The sequence below is a fragment of the Castor canadensis genome, chromosome 19, assembly GCF_047511655.1.
Source record: "Castor canadensis chromosome 19, mCasCan1.hap1v2, whole genome shotgun sequence".
NCBI classification, from domain to species: Eukaryota; Metazoa; Chordata; class Mammalia; order Rodentia; family Castoridae; genus Castor; species Castor canadensis.
Window position 1 is genome coordinate 8,280,072 of NC_133404.1, and position 19,701 is coordinate 8,299,772.

Below are 19,701 nucleotides of genomic sequence, written 5' to 3' on the forward strand. Positions count from 1 at the left end.
GACTTTTTAATTTATTTTTTGATTGCCAGTATTGTTTTCAGTTGATCCTCTATATCCAGATTCTGCATCAGATCCACCTAACCTTGAATCAAAAAAAAATTTTTTTAAATCTTATCAGTGCTGGGCACTAGTGGCTCATGCCTCCAATCCTAGTTACTTGGGAGGCTGACATTGGGAGGACTGCAGTTTGAATAGTTCACAAGACCCCCATCTCCAAAATAACCAAAGCAAAATGGACGGACTGGAGGTGTGGCTCAAGTGGTAGAGCACCTGCTTTGGAAGTATGAAGCCCTGAGTTCAATCCCCAAGCCCACCAAGAAAAAAAAAAAAGCATTAGTACAGGCATTTTCTGATCATTATTCCCTAAACAATACAGTACAACACCGATTTGCCTAGCATTTATATTGTATTTGGTATAATAAGCAATCCAGAAGGATGTACACAGGTTATATGCAAATTCTATACCATTTTATGAAAGGACTTGAGCATTTTCAGACTTAGGATCTGAAGGAGGTCCTGAAACCAATCCCCCATGGATACCAAGACGTGAGTGTGTTCTTTGAAGGGACAGAGTCACAAACAAATTGATAATCAGGAATGGGGACAGGTCAAGGGCAAGGTGAACACACCATACTATGTATTTGAAAAAAAATGTAGTCATTTTTCTTTTTGGTAGTAATGGGGTTTGAACTTAGGGCCTTGTGCTTGCTAGGCAAATGCTTTACCACTTCAGCCACACCCCCAGCCCTAAAACTACAGTCATCTCTAGTCTCAGAAGTGACAGCCCATCACTTCCTCTGTTTTCTATTGGTCGTTCACACAGTCCAACCCTGGTACACTGGGAGGGGATTGCTTGAGTGGTGTAATGCCAAGAGAAGAGCCACTGCCTTGGGAGACTGGCCACGTGGCTTGACCTGCTTGCCTGGCTTACTTCCTGACTTCTGGGTCTCACCAATTCTGTCTTTACCTCACACCTTTTCACAGTTCTCCAAGCCTGGGCCTCAATTGTTTCTTCCAATGTCTCTTTTAGGTCCGACCATGAAACTGAAACGACTCACAGTTCTGGAGAAATACAAAGATATCATTGATTCCTTTTACCAAGAGCAAAAAAAGTAGTGAGGGGCTGTCCTGTGGTTTGTACTGAATAGATAGCTGGCAGCCTTTCAAGCACCCTCCTGAGCTCTGGGTTCTCTCCAGCCTGGGCATGGGATTTCTGGCAAGTCCGTTCTATCCCCAGGTGGGGGCCCAATACTGGCATCTGAGAAGCTTCCCCTGTGGGTAGTTAAAATTCTATTTAAGTATCACTTTGGGTTCGTGTGTCAAATGAGATCTTCCAGAACTGAGAGGTCAATCATTTTTGGCCTTAGATCCAGGTAGATTTAACAAGCTGCTAGCTCACGTAACAGGTCAACTAGTGGCAGGCTGTTGGAGGAGAGGGAGGGGGATGATGATTCCTGCTAGTGTGTGCTGCTGCAGTGACAGAAAGTCCCAGCTCACCTGATGGCCTGATTTACACTGGGATCTGCTCAGACACTGCCGACTGCTACCTATTCCTCCACCTTGCACACGCCAGCTGATCTGATGCTTAATAAAACCGCTGCCTCCCATGGGGCTGTATTTAATGTGTAATTTGATTAAACCTTTTAACAAAACTGTCAAGTACCTGATTTTTTTTTTGTCAACTCAACAGGCAGTACAGAGGACTTAGTATTTAACTCACAGGACTGTATAAAGAGGTACAAGTAACTATTAGTTCACCACTGGTGCCCTGGAATAAACAAAGGTTCAGGACAGGCTCAAGTGGAACATTCTAGTAAAACCAGCCATTCTTAGCAACAAGCTGAGCCAAAATACCTTAAGGCACCGGGCTAGGAAATAGGCAGAGAAGGCATACATCAGTCTTTTTTTAAATTCTTTATTACTGTGAACCCAAAAGCCACTGATAATCAGCACAATCCAGTAAGACAGGAAGCAGCAGCTTAAACCAAGTAAAATACGTATGATTCAGAGTCTGGTTACAAGCTTAAAAAAAATGACCCAGACAGGAATATATGTTAAGAAATCCCCTTGTGACCTGGCTTCATTATATAAAGCCACAGGTTTGAAAATTTACACAAGGGCCAAGGGAGGACAAGAGGTGCCTCTGGTGTGGGGCCAAAGGGTAACTGCTCTTGCTGCAGCAGAGGGGAGGGGGTGGAGAAGGAAGGTCACATCTGATGGACCCTCAGGTGGCCTCATTCTGTGAGGTGGCTCAGGCCCAGTCAGCTCCAGCCCCTGCATGGCATCTTCTGCTGGCAAGACTGGGGCACTGGGCAGCGATCTGGTGCTTGGGGGAAGGGGAAGGGGAGGCCACTGAGATATAAAATCAACAGCCAGGTCCTGGGTTCCTCAACTGCAGCCAAAACACAGTGACTAGGCCCTCCGCACCTGCACACCTGCTGGAGCCCAGCATCTCCACAGCTCGACCCAGGGTGGAAGCAGGTGCTCGAGGTTTGGCAACTGTGATGCTCTCAGGGTGTCCAGTGAGAAAGGATTACCACCCTTTACTTCATTAAGAGCTCTTGCAAAGAATAGTAAATCTCCAGCTAACAAAATAATTGAATACAATGTGTTTGGGACTTCATACCCAATATATCACCTATATCTTATTAACAAAAATTACATTGCTCATTACATATTTCTTGGATCTGAAGTTTTTATTCATAATACTTCATGGAAAGGACGGATATGTCTTTATTTTCCATATCACTAAGAAATACATAATTTCTGCTATTTTTGATGTGAACTTTTCCAGGAAATTTTTCTTGTGCCCATTTGATTTTATAAGAATGTCATTTTGTGCTATTATGTCAATATTCTGTTTTATTCCCATATTTTTCATAAACCAAAGAAAACAGGGAATGTGTTTAAAAAGTTAGATGTTTTTTCTTATTAATTCTGTATCATATTTACAGCTGAGGAAAAACTACTTTAACTGAAGTGTAAAATGGTTAACGACAGCAAATGATACAGTCCTCTTACAGTTTACAAAAAAAATGTTTACCAAATAGACATTTAATAAATAAAACAAGCACTTGGAAAAAGTCCTTTGAGAGCAGGCCTAGGGACATGACCTGCATGGATTTTGTTAAGAAAAGGCAGATCTAAAAACGTACTGTCAAGAAACAAGCGAGCCAGATGCAGACGTTATGGGGATGGTCTAAAGAGCCATCAGGAGTGACTGCAGCAACTACCATCAGCACAAGCTTTAATCTAAATCTTTTACTCGGCGACAGATTTCTTCTGTGAATTCTGAGCATTTTGCATTGCCTCCCAAATCTTTTGTTAAGCTCTGAGAAAAGGAAAAAAACAAAACCAAAAATGTAGCCACACACTAAATTAAAGCAAGGAAATTTTTACTTAAAGCCCTCAGTGAGATGTCAAGTCAGCAAAGTCCCTGCCTCCTCCAACTTTCATTTAATTCATCATTTCAAAGCAAAGTCTCACCACACACCACCCACCTGGAGAAAACTGTGAAATTCCATGAGATAATGTGTACAAAAACAATCCGCAAAGAATAAGGCATTCCCACTACACAGGGGAGCTGGGAGGTTTTCCAAAAATTTCCCTTTGCTCATACGATAACTCTAAGAATATATTGGTTGATTATATATATTTAAAGGAAAGCAATTACAGATGAGGTTTCATAAAGCCCATGGGGAATTTGTAAAGCTTAAAAAACTTACAAAAGAAAAAAAAAAAAGCTTAAAGACATTCGGATCTATTTTTGGAGGCTTGGAAGCAAATGCCAAAAAATACTTAAACGACTAAATCTTAAGTTTCCTTCTTTAGGAGAAAAAGTTTCCCTACAAACCAAACTGTTTTCTACCAGCTCACTCCTCTTTATAGCACACAGACTCAATCTTTAATTCTCTTTTGCATGTACATCCTACACAATTAAGAGGGCCTACTGTATAACTTGTCTTTCTGCCAGGCTCTAGAACATAACTTCCCAAAAAGTAGCTCAGAATAAATAACAAACAAGACCATATGCCCAATAAAGTGACTGTCAGGCTGTAAAATCCAAGCTTGCATTTCTTATATTTTAGCCTTAAGAAGTAATCTCAAGTGTAACATTTTTCAAAACAAAAGGGCCAGCTGGGCCCTGGTGGCTCACACCTATAACCCTAGCTATTCAGGAGGTAGAGATCAGGAGGATTGAGGTTCAAAGCCAGCCCCGGGAAAACAGTTCGTGAAGACCCTATCTCAAAAATACCCAACATAAAAAACAGGGCTGGAAGCAGTAGCAAGTGTGAGGCCCTAAGTTCAAGCCCCAGTACTACAGGAGTAGGGGTGGGGGTGGGAAATGAAGAAGCCAGCTTTGAAGACATTTTGCTAAGAAAAGGACTTGGCCAAGATCACACTTGGGCCTGTGGTTGCCTCTGGTGACCACTGCTCTTTCCACTGAGCACTGGTGTCCACCAGCACTTCTTATCTTTTCAGATAAAATATTTGGATCCTCACCCCAGAAATGTATACGTGTGTGCACTCCCTGAAGTTCAGGGAGCTCACATTAATAATCCCTGTTCAGCCGGGCACACTGGTGGCTCACACCTGTAAACTAACTACTGAGGAGCCAGAGATCAGGAGGATCACGGTTTGAAGCCAGCCCAGGCAAATCGTTCTCAAGACCCTATCTCAAAAAAACCATCACAAGAAAGGGCTGGTGGAATAGCTCAAGGTGTAGGCCCTGAGTTCAAGTGCCAGTACCACACACACACAAAAAAGAAGCCTTGTTCAACACCAAATCCTTCAGTTCTCCTGAAAATATTACCTGTTCCCTTCATGCAGATAAAACACATAGAAAAGGCACGTTTTACACAGCACATGCAGGTCAAGACTGCGGTACCTTTCCATCCTTGATTGTGGCAAAGCATGCAGCCTCAATTTTTGCAGCATGGTCAAAAAGCTTCATGTGGCGCAGCATCATGACAGCGCTGAGCAGAAGGGCTGTGGGGTTTGCCATGTCCTTGCCGGCGATGTCTGGGGCCGTCCCATGAACCTATGTGTTGGGGAAAGCAGCATCAGCAGCTGGGAGACAGAACCTGCGGCCCTCACCCCGGGCTGTAACCCAGTGGTAGAGCGTGTGCTCAGCAAAGACAAGGTCCTGGGTTCCTCCCTGGTATCACTGAAAGAAAGAAAAGAACAAGTAGCCCTCGTCTGACGACACTGGGGTCTCAATCCTCCTTCCTCACAAATAAAAAGCATTTACTAAAACCTACTGTGTGCAATTATCTGACATAAATTTAGAAAAAAAAAAAATAAGGTCTTGGTGAAACAAAGCATACATAGTGAACCCTATCCCAAAATAAATTAGTTATCTGGAAAGAAATGAATAATTAAGCCAAGGCCATATAAAAATAAAGTGTCACTTTCTTTGACAATTTGCAAAAACTCCAGAGTTAAAACCTGTGTAACAAATAGCCCTTCTGAGCCAGGCGCCAGCGGCTCACACCTGTAATCTTAGCTACTCAGGAGGCAGAGATCAGGAGGATCATGGTTTAAAATCAGCCTGAGCAAATAATTCTTGAGACCCTATCTCAAAAAATCCTATCACAAAAACCAGCTGGTGGAGTGGCTTTAGGTGTAGGCCCTGAGTTCAAGCCCCAGTACTGGAAAACAAAACAAAACAAGAAGCCCTTCTGAGTTTGGCTGTTCCAACCTGAACTCTGTTTTGGGTGTCAGGCTCCTTACCGACTCGAAGATGGCAACCCCGTTGGCCCCAATGTTGCCGCTTGGGGTCACACCAAGACCTCCAATCAATCCCGCACACAGGTCACTGGGGACAAAAAGCATTTCAAAGGATATTTTGAAAAAGAAGACATTTCACCTAGCACTCAGATTTTAGTATTTAAATACCATTTTTCACTAAAAGGAGCCAGGGTTCCTTGTCTGATTCCAGGGCTGAGGTTCAGAAAATGCAGACAAGCCTAGAGCAGCTTACTGTGCCAGAAAGCAAAGCAAGGCCCAAAGAAGGAAGGGTCAAGACAAAGGACACAGGAGCCACGGGAAGGAAGCAACCCTGGCCAAGTTAGGACAATCTGAATATTAAGACAAGTGACGCTAGTTATGGACATGCAACCAAATAAAACAGAAAAGCAAAGTCTACCCTGACGGAGATAAACACAAAGACGATAAATGGGAAAGAGAGCTTGTCCTTGAAGCAGAATGCCAACTAATAAATGCAAAGAAATGGTGGGCTTAGGAAATCACCATCTGGCCAACAACCTATTTGGCTAGTGGAAGGAAGGAAGGGAAAGGGAGGAAAACAGGGAAAGAAAAATAAAGTATGGTAAAAATGAAAGGGGGAGAGAGAGAGAAGGAAGGGAGGAAAAGAGGAAGAGTGAGAGAAAGGACACAAAATAAAATGGTGATGGGGAGGGGGAATAAAGGAGAATTATGGAAGAGATGAATTCAACTATGATATTGTAAGTTCTTATATTGTAAGAACTTTTGTATATGTCACAATGTACCCCATCCAGCACAACAATGGGGAAAAAAAGAGAGAGAGAGAGAGATAAATAAATAAATAAGCTGGGTGCTGGTGGCTCACGCCTATAATCCTAGCTACTCAGGAGGCAGAGATCAGAAGGAACATGGTCACAGGTTGAAGCCCAGCCCCGGGCAAATAGATTGCAAGCCCCTATCTCAAAAAAACCCTTCACAAAAAAAAGGGCTGGTGGAGTGGCTCAAAGTGTAGGCCCTGAGTTCAAACCCCAGTATCAAATAAATACATAAAAATTGTGGAAATGCCACCTACTTACATTGAACATACCAAAATCAACCAAACAATAAATAAAACATCTGAAAAATGGGAAGAATGAACTAACGACTGGGTCACAATAGCCCAGGGTTCACGGGAACAGCACATCCATCATGCAATCACTGATTCCAACACCTGATTGTCAGCACTGAGCTCACCTCTTATGACAAGCGCCATAGCTCACAATACTTGATTGAAAACTTTAAGCTGTAAGTCATTTGGGGGCCAAAAGTAAGGGTGCAGCCAGACTCACCTAAGGATGTCTCCATACAAATTCGGCATAACAAGAACATCAAATTGGGATGGATCCTGTACCATCTACAAGGAATACATTTTTGCATTTAGCAATCAAAAACTGAGTACCTAACAGGCACACAGTGTTTACCACAAAAAATAACAGATAAGTATCAATACATACTTACATTCAAACATACTGTATCAAGGTACATCTCATTAAATTTAATATCTTTGCAGTTTTCTGCAACTTCCCTGCATTTTTGCAGAAAAAGACCATCTGACATTCGCCTGTGTTTAATCAAATGAAAACTGTTGAAAACAGAGACTTGCAGAAAGAAAAGAAAAGTTCAAGAAGCCAAGAGATCTGATTTCAATTATAGTAAAATTTTTTCTTAGACAGCTAACAAAATTCAAGTTGAAAATTTGGGGGGAAAACCTTCTGGAAGCACAAGAGTAAAACTAACAAATAGTTTGCTCATAACAGAAAAGACTAGAATTTTATAGTATTGTGCAGCAAGAACTAAGAAATATCCATTAATTTTATTAAAACTACTTTAGAAGGTTAGCTTAATTATTCAGTGGTTTTATTATTTTGCATGTTCAATACTTTTCTTAGATTAGGAAAACTGTTTTTTTGTACACTCACAGAGAAAGCCTTAATAAAATGGGCATGAGGAAAATTTAAACTGCTAGAGGAACACATCAGATGATATTAGTGTTGACTATTTTAAGGCCCTGAACACATGGCCATTTCAGAAACACCGATTCTTGCACCTGTGAAACATAAATACATGACTTCTGCCAACTATCCATGTCACCCAAGACTCAGCGTCTCCCCAGCTTCCTTTCTTGATAACCCTCAGTGCCTCCTTCACTTCCAGGACCTGAATTCCTGCCTCTCCCCACTTGCTCTCGTCATTCACCCAGGGAGCAAACAGGAGATATGCCAGACTTTCTGACTGGCCTGTGGTTCTTTTCCAGGGATGCTAGGAACCACTGCGCAAGCCGGAGAGAAGCGAGAGATGCCCCGTCACCGCTTTCCCCACGACAAGAAAAACAGGACTCACATGATATTGGCTTTGTGCACCGCGGTGACGTTGCTGCGGCGGTTGTTCCTGGCGTACTCAAAGGCAAACTCCGCAATGCGCTTGCTCGCCTCCTCAGTGATGAGCTTAATGCTCTGCACGACCCCCTCAACAATCTGAAAGAAGGAAGCCCCGCCTTACTAGACAGGGCGTGGCCACACCTCGGTACCAGTCAGCCGGCGGTGTGTAGACCACACCCTGGTATCAGCAAGGCCAGCATCACACAGTGTCACGGAGTCAACATTAGCCCCAGCCCTACCAGGTAGGAATGTCAAGGCCCACCACACGGATAAGCAAACCTGAGGAACACAGGTGGTCACTGCCCAAGGAGCGTATCTATGCAGTAGGAAACTCAAACTGCAGAGGGCAGATTCTGCAGGCCTGTTCCCTAACCCACACCATGCCGGTGTGGCAACCACTGAGTATGGCTGGCAGAGACCCAGCACCAACACAAATACCCACAACTGCTCCCTGAGGTAAAACTGATCTGTCCTGGGGAGACATGTACAACTGAGAATTTGAACAACTGTCCCAAGAGCACAGAAAGCAACCCAACCAGGAATAAAGAAATATCTGAAGGGAACGTACCACGTGCTCAATCCCACTGTATTCTCCTTCCGTGTTCTCTCGAATGGTGACAATATTTACATCTGTGTAAGGGGTTTTGTAACCTTCGATTGAGACACATGGTCGGACATTGGCATAAAGGTCAAAGGTTTTACGCAGTAATAAATTCATAGATGGGTGACCAGCTGCTATTGGGGTCTTTAAAGGTCCTGCAATAAAGAATGCCTAGGTGACAATGGGATACAGTCTGGATGCACATGTGACTACAAACCCACCTGTGTTCCTGTAAAATGCGTTCTGCCTCTAAACTCACCCTCCCTCAGATCCAGGAAAAGGAAGAAAGCACAGTCACAGAATTCTTCTAGAACATTAACTTCGTGTCTCATCTTGAGAACTTCCTGAGCACCAAGCACTGCATCAGACGCTTCATGTCATCTAATCTTCACTATCAACCCAGAGGGTCATTTAAAAATGAAGGAAAAAAAAAAAAATCCCAAAAGAGTAAGAAATTAGCCCAAGCTTCCCAGCCATTAAGTGGCAGAAATGAGATTTGAACTTGGATCTGTTGATGGTTTTAAAGCCTGTGCCAAATTTTAATGTCATACGTTAGTAATTTTGAATCACAACCTTAAATATATATTAAAATAATAATTAAAAATGTGAAAACTGGCCAGGTGCTGGTGGCTCACGTCTGTAATCCTAGCTATTCAGGAGGCAGAGATCAGGAGGATCATGGTTCAAAGCCTGGGCAAACAGTTTGAGAGACCCTATCTCAAAAAAACACTTCACAAAAAAAGGGCTGGGGGAGTGGCTTAAGATGTAGTCCCTGAGTTCAAGCCCCAGTACCAAAAAAAAAAAAGTGAAAAGTTATATGCTCACACCTATAACCTTACCAATTCAGGAGACAGAGATTCGGGAATCTCGGTTTAAAGCCAGTCCAAAGAGTTCTGGAGACCCAATCTTGAAAATACCCAATACAAAACAGGGTTGGTTTGAGTGCATGCCTAGCAAGCGTGAGGCTCAGAACTCCAAAAAAAAAAAAAAAGTGAAAACTACATAAAATATAAATATAGTGGAAGTCAAAAAGATACTGTCAGTTGGTATTGCCAGTAATGCTTTAATGGTTTTACTGGGATTTGAAAAAGAATGCCCAAATAAAAATAAAGCATCTTGAGCTAGGCAAAGTAGTGCAGGCCTATAATCCCAGCACTTGGGAGGCTGAGGCAGAAAGATCAAGAGTTCAAGGACAGCCTGAGCTACAAGGCAAGACCCTGTCCCAAAATAAATAAATAAAAAACAAAGCACCTAACTATGAGTGGTCACTCCATCAAAGGATGGCTTTACTTTAATAGGCTTCCAAGCTCTATTTAGCTCACACACATGGCCTTTTGAAAATGTGATCCCTAGGGGTTGGGGACTTAGCTCAGTGGAAGAGCGCTTGCCTAGCAAGTGCAAAGCCCTGAGTTTGGTCCCCAGAACCGGGAAGAAAAAAAAAAATGTGATCCCTAGAGTGGAACTCAGTAATCGCCTCCACTTCAGTGCTACCTTTCAAGCCCATCTTGTTCTTATCCATGGACTCTTTGGCTTCTGGCGGGATCATCCACTTTCCTCCTGGTCCTTGAATGGCAGTGACATTCCGCTCCTCCCACTGGATAGGTACCTAGAGGCCAACCAGAGCACCATGAACTGGACTTAAACAAGACTCTACTCACTCAATAAACAATTTCCTCAAGTCTGGATGCAACTGGTAAAAACAAGTACAGTAAGGTCCAGAAAGTTCCTGGCACACAGGGGATGACTGCGTAGCATGCCCAGAGGGGTTGTCCACATTACCCTGGCCCAGCATCACTCCCAGCTGCCGCCTGCCAAGGACTTTCTTTACAAGAACTCTTAAGATGGCTGTAACTAGAATTTGATACAGAATGGAGAATCATGTTCACATGATCACTTCACAGCGGATACACCGATAACCTTGAAAACTCCAAGCTGAGTGCAAGACGTGCACTTTTGTAAAAAGGCCATACATTCTGAGTCTACTTGTGAGACATCCAGAATAGGCAAAGGGCTAGGGAAGGAAAACAGCAGGGGCGGGGGATGGAAGAGGGAATGGGGAGTGACTACAATTTGATGTAGGATGTGTTTTTGGGTGATAAAAATGTTCTGAAATTAGCAAGGCGTCAGCAACTCACAACTGTAATCCCAACTACTCAGGAGGCAGAGATCGGAAGGATTGAGGGTCTAAGCCAGTCCAGGCAAATAATTCATGAGACCTTATCTTGAAAAAAACCATCACAAAAAAGGGCTAGTGAAGTGGCTCAAGGTGTAGGCCCTGAGTTCAAATCCCAGTACCACCCACACACACAAAAAAAGTTCTGAAATTAGACTGGATGGATGATTATACAACTCTGTGAATATACCAAAAACCACTGACTTAAACTGTGCTTTTAGTGAGTAAACTGTCTAGTATGAAAATTTTACCTCAATGAAAAAGAACTTTCAAAAATAAGAATTATTTGGCTGGGGGGTGTGGCTCAAGTGGTAGAGAGGCCTGAGTTTGAACACTAGTAAAAGAAAAAAAAAATCTACCTACCTATATACATAAACCCTACGAAGGTATAAGTTTAAAGTATAAACTAGTATCCCCTTTCTTTCCACCTACATCCTTCATATGTGTGCGCACACATTTGCCAGCCAACATTGACTGAGCACATCCTAGGGACAGAAGCATAGGGTTAAGACATGGTTCTTGTTCTAAAGGTGCTTACAGGTAAGGGAGCTGTCGCATTGCATTTTGTTTGGAGAACCTGCCACTTTGTAAGCATCACCTTCTTTGTAGGAGTTTCAATCACAAATTCACATAGGGCCAGGCATGGTGGCTCATGCCTGTAATCCTAGCTACTTAGGAGGGTCGTCTCAAGATCAGGAGGATTGAGGTTCAAAGCCAGCCTGGACAAACAGTTTAAAAGACCCTGTCTTGAAAATACCCAACAAAAAATAGGGCTGGTGGAGTGGCTGAAGTAGTCGAGTGCCTGCCTAGCAAGTGTGAGGCCCTGAGTTCAAGGGAACCACCAAAAAAAAAACTTTTTTTGGAGAACAGTGTTCATATAATGTAAATACATTTTGTTCCTCAACTTACAGCTATTGGTATCTTAACAGCCACTTATTCAATCTTACATATTACTTGGCCTAGCAGCTATAAATAGCAATAAAGCAAAAGGTCAAAGTTCAAGCTCCCTAAATCCCCCAAACAAAAGTACTTTTAAATATCTACCTGAATTGACAACTGGGCTGTTAGAAGCAATAATGGCCCATTCTTAGTGACAATATCATCAGAAAACTTTTTTTAAAAAAGATTCTTTTAGGGCTCGCAGAGTGGCTCAAGTGGTAGAGCACCTGCCTAGAAAAGCGTGAGACCCTGAGTTCATAACTCCAGTACCTCCAAAAAAAACCAAACCAAACAAAAAAACTCTAAGAAGATTCTTTTAAGGGGATGGGGTTACAACTCAGTGTTTGAGCACATGCTTACCATGTGGGAGGCCCCAGGTTCAATTTCCAGCACCACCAAAAAAAGATCCCTTCAGAATTTCATACACACATACATACACACATACATATATATTTTTTCCCCCTTTGAGGAGTGTTTCCTGCATGGCTTGTCTCCTCAGTCACTGCCCACAGGACTCTGAGAAGTTGTAGGAATATGCAGGTGCTCAAAGTGAAGGCCCTGAGTTCAAACCCCAGTATCAAAAATTAATAATAATAATAATAATTAGATCTGGCTGGGCACAGCGATACACCTGAGAAGCAGAGGTAGGAGGATCACAAGTTCAAGGTCAGCCTGCACTATATAGTGAGTTTGAAGCTGGCCAAGGCTATATAGCAAGATTCTGTCTTAAAAAAAAAACAAAACACTCAACCATACCAACTTCACAGAAACTTTGTGCAGTTCATCCTGAGCTCCAGACTCCAATGGGCTAGGAAGACTTTTCTGTGAGTTACTATTAAATGGATCTGTTATATTCACTTACTTTGGCAGCATCAAAAATCTTCACAACTGAAGCTGAGATTTCTGGGCCAATTCCATCTCCTGGAATTAAAGTTATTGTCTGAACCTAAAATCACCAGAAAAAAACACTAAGAATTTGTTTTGGAAGGTTTAAGAAAGGTCATCATTGACAGAGAAATCCACTTCATACAAGCATCTCAGAAAGACCCATATGCTGTTAAGAAAATAGACAATTCCACCCCCTCCCCAAGTCCATCGAAGAAGAGCAGAAATCAACACACAAAAGACTCCACAATCTTACTCTTTACCTGAATTCAGAAGTTTAAAAAATAACTCAAGTGATGCTCTTTAGATAAAACAAAAATAAACCACTGAGCAGACTTCCCAGTTGACATTTCTTTCAGCTTTACAATGATATCTCCTAGACAGGCAGATTAATTATTCTCAATTTTTCTGTACAGTTGAAGAAACCTTTTCTGAAATTAATATTTTATTTCTTCTGAGAAAAATCCCTTCCCTTCAGACAAGCTATGAAGAGACCAATTGATTCAAGTCTGTAAAACCAAAGACAGCAAAAACATTTCAACCATGTTCTCACATTGAAATTCAGAAAGCTCCTTGTGAAGGCAAGAGTTTTCCTGTCCATGTGATCTAAAAAGTTCCTCCTGCAACTTCTTCAGGTTTGCAAAGCTCTTTCAGACACATTTTCAGAATGCTGGAGGTCTGTTTTGACACTCAGAGAAAATCAGACTTCTTATCAACATACTGCCTCCAGTTTTCTTAGTTCCTCTGTAAAATTGGCTCTTTAATGATAAATGTAACCTAAAATAAGCTCAGCAATGCGAATTGTAGCCAGTAAGAATAGCACATGGGTCAGACTTGCAAAGACCAGTTACAGTTAGGATGACAGTAAGTGTGTTTCTGATGTAGCACCAATTGTTTGTTCTAAAGACTTCAGACAAAATGAAGCCAGCATTTCAAACAGAGGAATGAAAATATGTAACAGGAGAAGTCAGAGGATTTAAATTAGTTAAGATAATGTTCAGATCCTCTTTCTCCATACATTGTATTTTGGGGGACTTTATTCTACCTGCCCCTTTTCGGCACCAGTTGCTTGAGCTAAAAAAAAAAAAAACCAAAAAACACTAATTCAACTTTCCCTGGTTTTCAGCCTTTACAATGATACCTCCTAGACAGGCAGATTAATTTATTTCTCAATTTTTCTGTACAGTTGAAGAAATATTTTTTGAAATTAATATCTCTCTTCTGTCAGGCTAATTTTTAAAAAGTAGATAGCCTGAAAATGAACTAAAAGCTGAGAGCTCTGATCATCTTATCCACCCACTGTCAGAATGTATTTGAAATGCTAGCTTAGCATCCCTGAGCTTCCAGTGCAAGCCTTATCCTGCATTTTTTTTTTTTGCATAAGCAGGGCCAAAAGAACCCTTTGGCTTCTCCTTCCTGTTCACCCAACATGTAATAAATGTTCTCAGGCCATCACACTGAAAAGTCTATTTTTTTTTCTTCTTACTTCAGAAGGCAAATAGAGGGATAAATAAATTCATCATGCATAAAATGTTCTATGTGGGTACAGGAATTATGAAATCCAAAATAGATTCTGCAAAAAAGGGGATAAAATAAAAATGAATAGGAAACTACTGGTCCACAGTCTTAGAATGTCCCAAAAATGTAGGATCAGCTTTTAAAGCACAGAGCTCCATGCTGGGAATTCTAAAAGCAGCAGATTTAATGAGCAGTAGAAAATCCACTATGATAGTCTATTAAGACTGTATAAGGAAAGTATAAGCCCAGACGGCTTACAATGTTTGAGGAATGCCTAACTGGTAACCAATCTACTGTTTTTAGGGACGGTCACAAAATAAAAATGCAAAGCAGGTTTTGAAGCTTCTCAACAATTTTCTCTCAACTTGTACTATTGTTTAAAAACAACCTTTTTTTTTCTTTTTTTTTTTTGGTGGGACTGGGGTTTGAACTCAGGGCTTTGCACTTGCAAAGCAGGTGCTCTGAGCCACACCTCCAGCCCATTTTACTCTGGTTATTTTGGAGATGGGGGTGGGGGGGTCTCATGAACTATTTGCCCAGGACTGGCTTCAAACCAAGATCCTGCTGATCTCAGCCTCACAAGTAGCTAGGATTGCTCAAGTGAGCCACTGGAGCTGGGGTGAAAACAACCATCTTATCGAAAAGGGATTGTGAAATAGAGAAACAGGCTCAGGGGTAATTTCTCTATATTTTTATCAAGGCTCCTTCAAGATATTAATGTGACAGGCTTATACAGCCAGCTAAAATATAATTCTCTTAAATGTGCACATGACCTAATAGATTTGTGTATTTGTTAGTCAATAATTCTCACATACATTAGAAGTATGGCCAATTTCCCCTGGTTTTAAAAAACAGAAATTAAATGCCTCTTTATAAATGTATTAGAGCATCTTTCTTGAGAAACTTCTAAAAGGAAAAAATAAAAGACAGTCATACTCACACCATCAGCAAAACCTCTGGTCACCTGTTTTGAGTTGTGGACTGCCCCCAGCAGCCGAGAGACCTACATTAATGTCAACAGAGAAAAGTCATGCAAAGAATTAAACCCCATTAATAAACAGTGGAAGTGAAATCATTTCCAACAGCTGGCAAGGCTGCAAACTTGCACAGTGTTATCTGGGAACTTCGAAAGATGAAAGATGACTTTTTTCACATTTTAGCTCAATGTAGTTAACTCGCTCAGATTTGAAAATCTAAATATTTGATGTTTTTAACCTGTGATCTAAAAATTTAAGTCCTGTACTTTTTCAAAGTCAATTTCATGAACTTAAGTTGTCAAAAGGTGTTGAAGATAGAATGAAACTATCCTTTAGCTCAAACACTAGTTTTCCTCTGATGAGCTAGATGGTTTGATGTCAACATTCCTAACTACCAGGTCAATATGGGGCGGGGGGGGCATGAGATAGGTCTTCTAAGAAAATTAGCACTAGTTTAGAGCCAGCAGGGTTCTTAGGAAATCCAGAGCACAAGTCACTTGTTTACAGGTGGAGGCAATGGACCCAAAGAATAGGGATTTGTGTAAGGTCACACAAAGACTAGCAAAATAGAAACCACGCTCTATGGCCCAAGAGCACTTGTGGGCCAGTGCTCTTTCAGTCATATGTTACATCCACTCCTCTCTTATGAGCACTGAAAATTACACTTTATAATATAATCTACGGACATTTACTTAGTACCATTTGATGCCCATGCCATGTAGGATAAAGCTTTAAATAAACTATTTCTTCTGGTTATAAGGCAATGTGCTCATTAGCATTAATTTTCTGGGGCTAGAGATGTAAGAAAAGTCATCCAGTAATCCCATAACTGTGAGATATTACAATTGGCACATTTATTTTCCAATTAACACTATTATATACTACAAATACGAATTTTAAAAGGTTATTTCAACTTTAATAACTCAGTTCTTGAGAAATGGTACAAAGTCATACTACATTATAATAAATATAAAAGAAATTGGACTAGGAGTAGTATAATCCCAGCTACCTAGGAGGCAGAAAGCAGAAGGACTGTGGTTCAAAGCCCCCATGTCAACCAATAAGCCAAATGTAGTGGTGCATACCTATAGTCACAGCTACATGGGGGGCATAGATAGGAGGATCACAATCTGAGGCTAGTCTTGGGAAGAAATGCAAGACCCTAAAAAATTACTAAAGCAAAAAAGGGCTGGAAGTGTAGCTCAAATGGTAGATGCTTGTCTAGCAAGTGCGAGACCCTAAATTCAAAGTCTACTGCCACGAGAAGAAGAAGAAGAAAGGAGAAGGAGAAGGACAAGGAAGGAAGGAAGGAAGGAAGGAAAGATAGAAGGAAGAAATTGGGTATAAAAACCAAAGGGGAGAGACGTTTTCAGATGAGAAAACTAAGACCAGACTCACTGGATACTGTACTTCTAGCTTAGGCCCGGAGCCATCATTAATCCATAGCTGCTCATTTCCTTTTTACCTTCATATTCCAACTTAAAAACATATAAGTGAGGCCCTAAGTTCAAACCCAGGTACCGCCAAAAAAATAAGTCATTTAATTTTTGTAAAAACATATAATATGGTGTTGGAAGTAGGGTAGCACCACTCAATAAATGCTTGCTAATGGGAAACTGGCTCATTATAGTATTTTAGAGCCATAAAAATCTTTAGAAACCCTCTATTTTCCCTATGTGAAATGCTTTTTAAGCTGCAGATGCCTTTTTTTTTTTTCCCAAAGAAGAGGAAGTGCTCTGATTCAAACTGTCATCCCAGATCAGTGTGGTGACACAGGCCTGTAATCCCAGTACTCCAGAGGCTGAAGCAGGAGGATCCTGATTTCAAGTCCTGCTTGGGCTACAGAGTGAGACTGTCTCAAAGAAAAAGAAACTGGCATCTGCTCAGCACCAATCCCTAAAGGGAAAAAAACTATCGCAGAGGTCAGATCATTCTGCCACAGGTCCCACAGGGAGTCACAGGGAGTATCAGGAGAACCTCATCTTCTGACTGCACAGGCTGACACTTTCTGAACTCCCACTAGGAGGGCTTTTGCTTGCCGATCACACCAAGGGCAAAAAACAAATCTCCAAGCACATTCTTTATTAGCTTCAGTTCCTCATTCTGAAGGTTTAATGTACCTACCAATGATGAATCACAGATAAGTGTAAACCTAATGAATTGACTTGTTTTAACAGTGACACAGGTTACTTTACTTTTAGAGGCAAATGTGACATAACAGTTGCCATCCCAAACAAATGTGAGTCTGAAGACAGTAACATAGCAGTCTAATTACTCAGCAAAAAATGCAGCAATTAATTAGTCAGGCACCAGTGGCTTACACCTGTCATCCTAGCTACTGGAGAGGCAGAGATCAAGGAAGATTAAGACTTGAGGACAGCTGGACAAATAGTTTGAGAGACCCTATCTGGAAAGTACTCAACACAAAAAAGGGCTAGCGGAGTGGTTCAAGTGATAGAGCACCTGCTTACCAAGTGGGAAGTACTGAATTCAAGCCCCAGCATCACCAAAAAATAAAAAGACACCACAATAATTGATGCCCAAGAACCACTGCTTGATAATTGCCAAAACAAACATACTGATAGCCAAGAAAGCTTCAGATTAAATCTTGTGCATTTCTTCTACATGTTCTAGATACTTTCATTTACATTGTTTTATTTAAGCGGCAAACAATTTCATGACACAGTATAGCTATTTTGCAGGTGGGCATATAAAAGGCTCAAAGATGTTAATTTGCTCAGGGTCACACAGCCAATCAATGGCATTGCCAAGATTTAAACCTAAGATCCCTTAATTGCAGTATAGAGATCTTTTGAGTAACAGTGCATCTCTGAACTGAAGAAAAAAAAAAAGTAGTATCAAATTTTAGACAGATTTTATGGTAGACTTCTACTGAACCATTAATAGCAACAGGAGATTTACGGCCTATTTTCCTCTGGACTGAACCTGTAATTGCTACATCACTTTGGCCACAAAGCAGGCAGAATGGAATTGAGAGTCAGGATTTGCAGTTTCTCTCCCAGCTCTGACACTGACCTCCTGGGTGACCTTGAGCAAGTTTGTCTTCAGAGACAGGTTAGATCCTCGGAATTACATGCATAACCTGCGGTCCTTTCCGGGTCTGGCCTCTGAGCTGCCAAAAAGAGCTAGCTCTCACTGCAGGTCGCAGGATTCCCACCAATTAAAGGTAAGAGGAGGTGCAATGAGCGTTAAGACGGTCATTGCAAGGGGTAAGATGCCCCGTGTCCTCTATAGCAGAAACAGCTCCAAGAGCAGCCGAGGTCACTCTGGGAAGAGCTCCAAGAGGGCAAGCCCGGCGGGATTCCCTCACCTGGGAAGAGTTCACACGGCTCGCGCCCGGGGTACCGGGCCAGAGGCCCTGCTAGGGAGGGGAGCTGTTCAAAGACCCGCAGCCTCGGGAGCGGCTGGACCCGGCGGAGCCCGCGCGGCGGCTGCGTGACCTTCCCCGGATCGGCGCTAGGCCTGGCTCGGGCCCTGGCACAGGCTGGGGGTGACATCCGAAATAGGACCGGCGCCCCCCGCCTTGACCTTGACGTGGTAGCAGCCTCAGGATCGCTGAACCGGGGCAGGGCTGCTCATACGCTGCGTGCGGGCCTCGGAGCGCGGAGTCCGCGAGACCGCGACACATTCTCAGCCTGTCCCCACGGGCCATGCGCCGCCTCCCCTTCAGGGCCCGCCCTCCCGCCCCTGCCCAGCATGCGGCCAGCTTGCTGGCCTGCCCTCGATGCCCGCTCGCGCACGCTGGCCTGCCAGCGCTCACCTTGGAGATCCACGCGGAGCCGGCCATCGCGTCCGCTTCTCTCACCTCGGCGACAGCAAGGCGCTCGCGCAGCCGGCATCCGGAGCCCGCCCCGCGTGGCCCCGCCCCCTGAGGCTCCGCCCTCCTAGACCCGCCTCCGGATGTCAGCGCCGCTCCCGCTCGGCCAATCACCGGGCTTGTCTCGCGATGACGCGCCGAGCCGGGCGCATTGCGGCGACCCGGAAGCGTCCAGTGCCGCATCTCCCGGAAGCTTCCGCTTCATTCATTCATTAACTGTGTAGGTGAGACTTGGGTTGCGAGTTTACTAGGCGCCAATCAGATTTGGAGGAAATGGCGCCTCTCACGGAGTTGACAGTCCCGCGCACTGATACAGATACTAACTTTCCCCCAGATATTGATTTTTACTTTTAATAGCTTTATTGCGGTGCGATTACATGTCATAAAATGTATTCACTGTAAGCGTACAGTTCGATGATTTACAGTTAATGTAAACAGTTGCACACCCATCACCACAATCCAATTTCTTTTTGTGTTTGTGATGGGGCTGGGGTTTGAACTCTGGGCTTCTGGCTTTTGAGCCACACCGCCAGTTCAGTTTGCTCTGGATATTTTGGAGATGGGGTCTGGCCTCGAACTGCGATCACCCAGATCTGAGCCTCCCAAGTAGCTAGGATTACATGAGC

The 19,701-nt window shown here is 42.7% G+C and overlaps 2 protein-coding genes across 8 annotated transcripts in view; one reads left to right on the forward strand and one right to left on the reverse strand.

The window, feature by feature from the left end:
• Nucleotides 1-1,652, forward strand: part of Acsbg1 (acyl-CoA synthetase bubblegum family member 1) — a 50,642-nt gene extending 48,990 nt beyond the window's left edge. For all 6 annotated transcript variants that reach the window (XM_074061879.1, XM_074061880.1, XM_074061878.1 and 3 more), the window contains one exon: nt 1,031-1,652. In XM_074061879.1, coding sequence (XP_073917980.1) covers nt 1,031-1,116 — 86 coding nt within the window. In that variant the 3' untranslated portion in view covers nt 1,117-1,652. The remainder of the gene's footprint in view (nt 1-1,030) is intronic.
• A 247-nt stretch (nt 1,653-1,899) lies between these two features.
• Idh3a (isocitrate dehydrogenase (NAD(+)) 3 catalytic subunit alpha) lies at nt 1,900-19,145 on the reverse strand. 2 transcript variants are annotated; one of them, XM_020157571.2, is made up of 11 exons: nt 19,019-19,145; nt 15,225-15,263; nt 12,720-12,803; nt 10,237-10,351; nt 8,713-8,900; nt 8,107-8,240; nt 7,225-7,327; nt 7,056-7,120; nt 5,734-5,818; nt 4,889-5,041; nt 1,900-3,331 (listed from the first exon to the last, which is right to left on the reverse strand). In XM_020157571.2, the coding sequence occupies exons 1-11, from the start codon at nt 19,043-19,045 to the stop codon at nt 3,248-3,250; spliced, it is 1,077 nt and encodes a 358-aa protein (XP_020013160.1). In that variant the 5' UTR covers nt 19,046-19,145; the 3' UTR covers nt 1,900-3,247. The 2 variants fall into 2 exon arrangements, with proteins under 2 accessions (XP_020013160.1, XP_020013159.1); XM_020157570.2 differs by having other exon boundaries at nt 15,201-15,263.
• Nucleotides 19,146-19,701: the final 556 nt, after the last annotated feature.

Excerpts from the sequence above, each read along its gene's own strand:
- Idh3a (XM_020157570.2), bottom strand. The coding sequence starts at position 19,045 with ATGGCCGGCTCCGCGTGGATCTCCAAG. Across the intron at positions 10,352-12,719 it reads AGATTTTTGATGCTGCCAAA|GTACCTATCCAGTGGGAGGA; the intron begins GTAAGTGAATAT and ends GTTGGCCTCTAG. Across the intron at positions 7,121-7,224 it reads TTGATACAGTATGTTTGAAT|ATGGTACAGGATCCATCCCA; the intron begins GTAAGTATGTAT and ends TATTCCTTGTAG.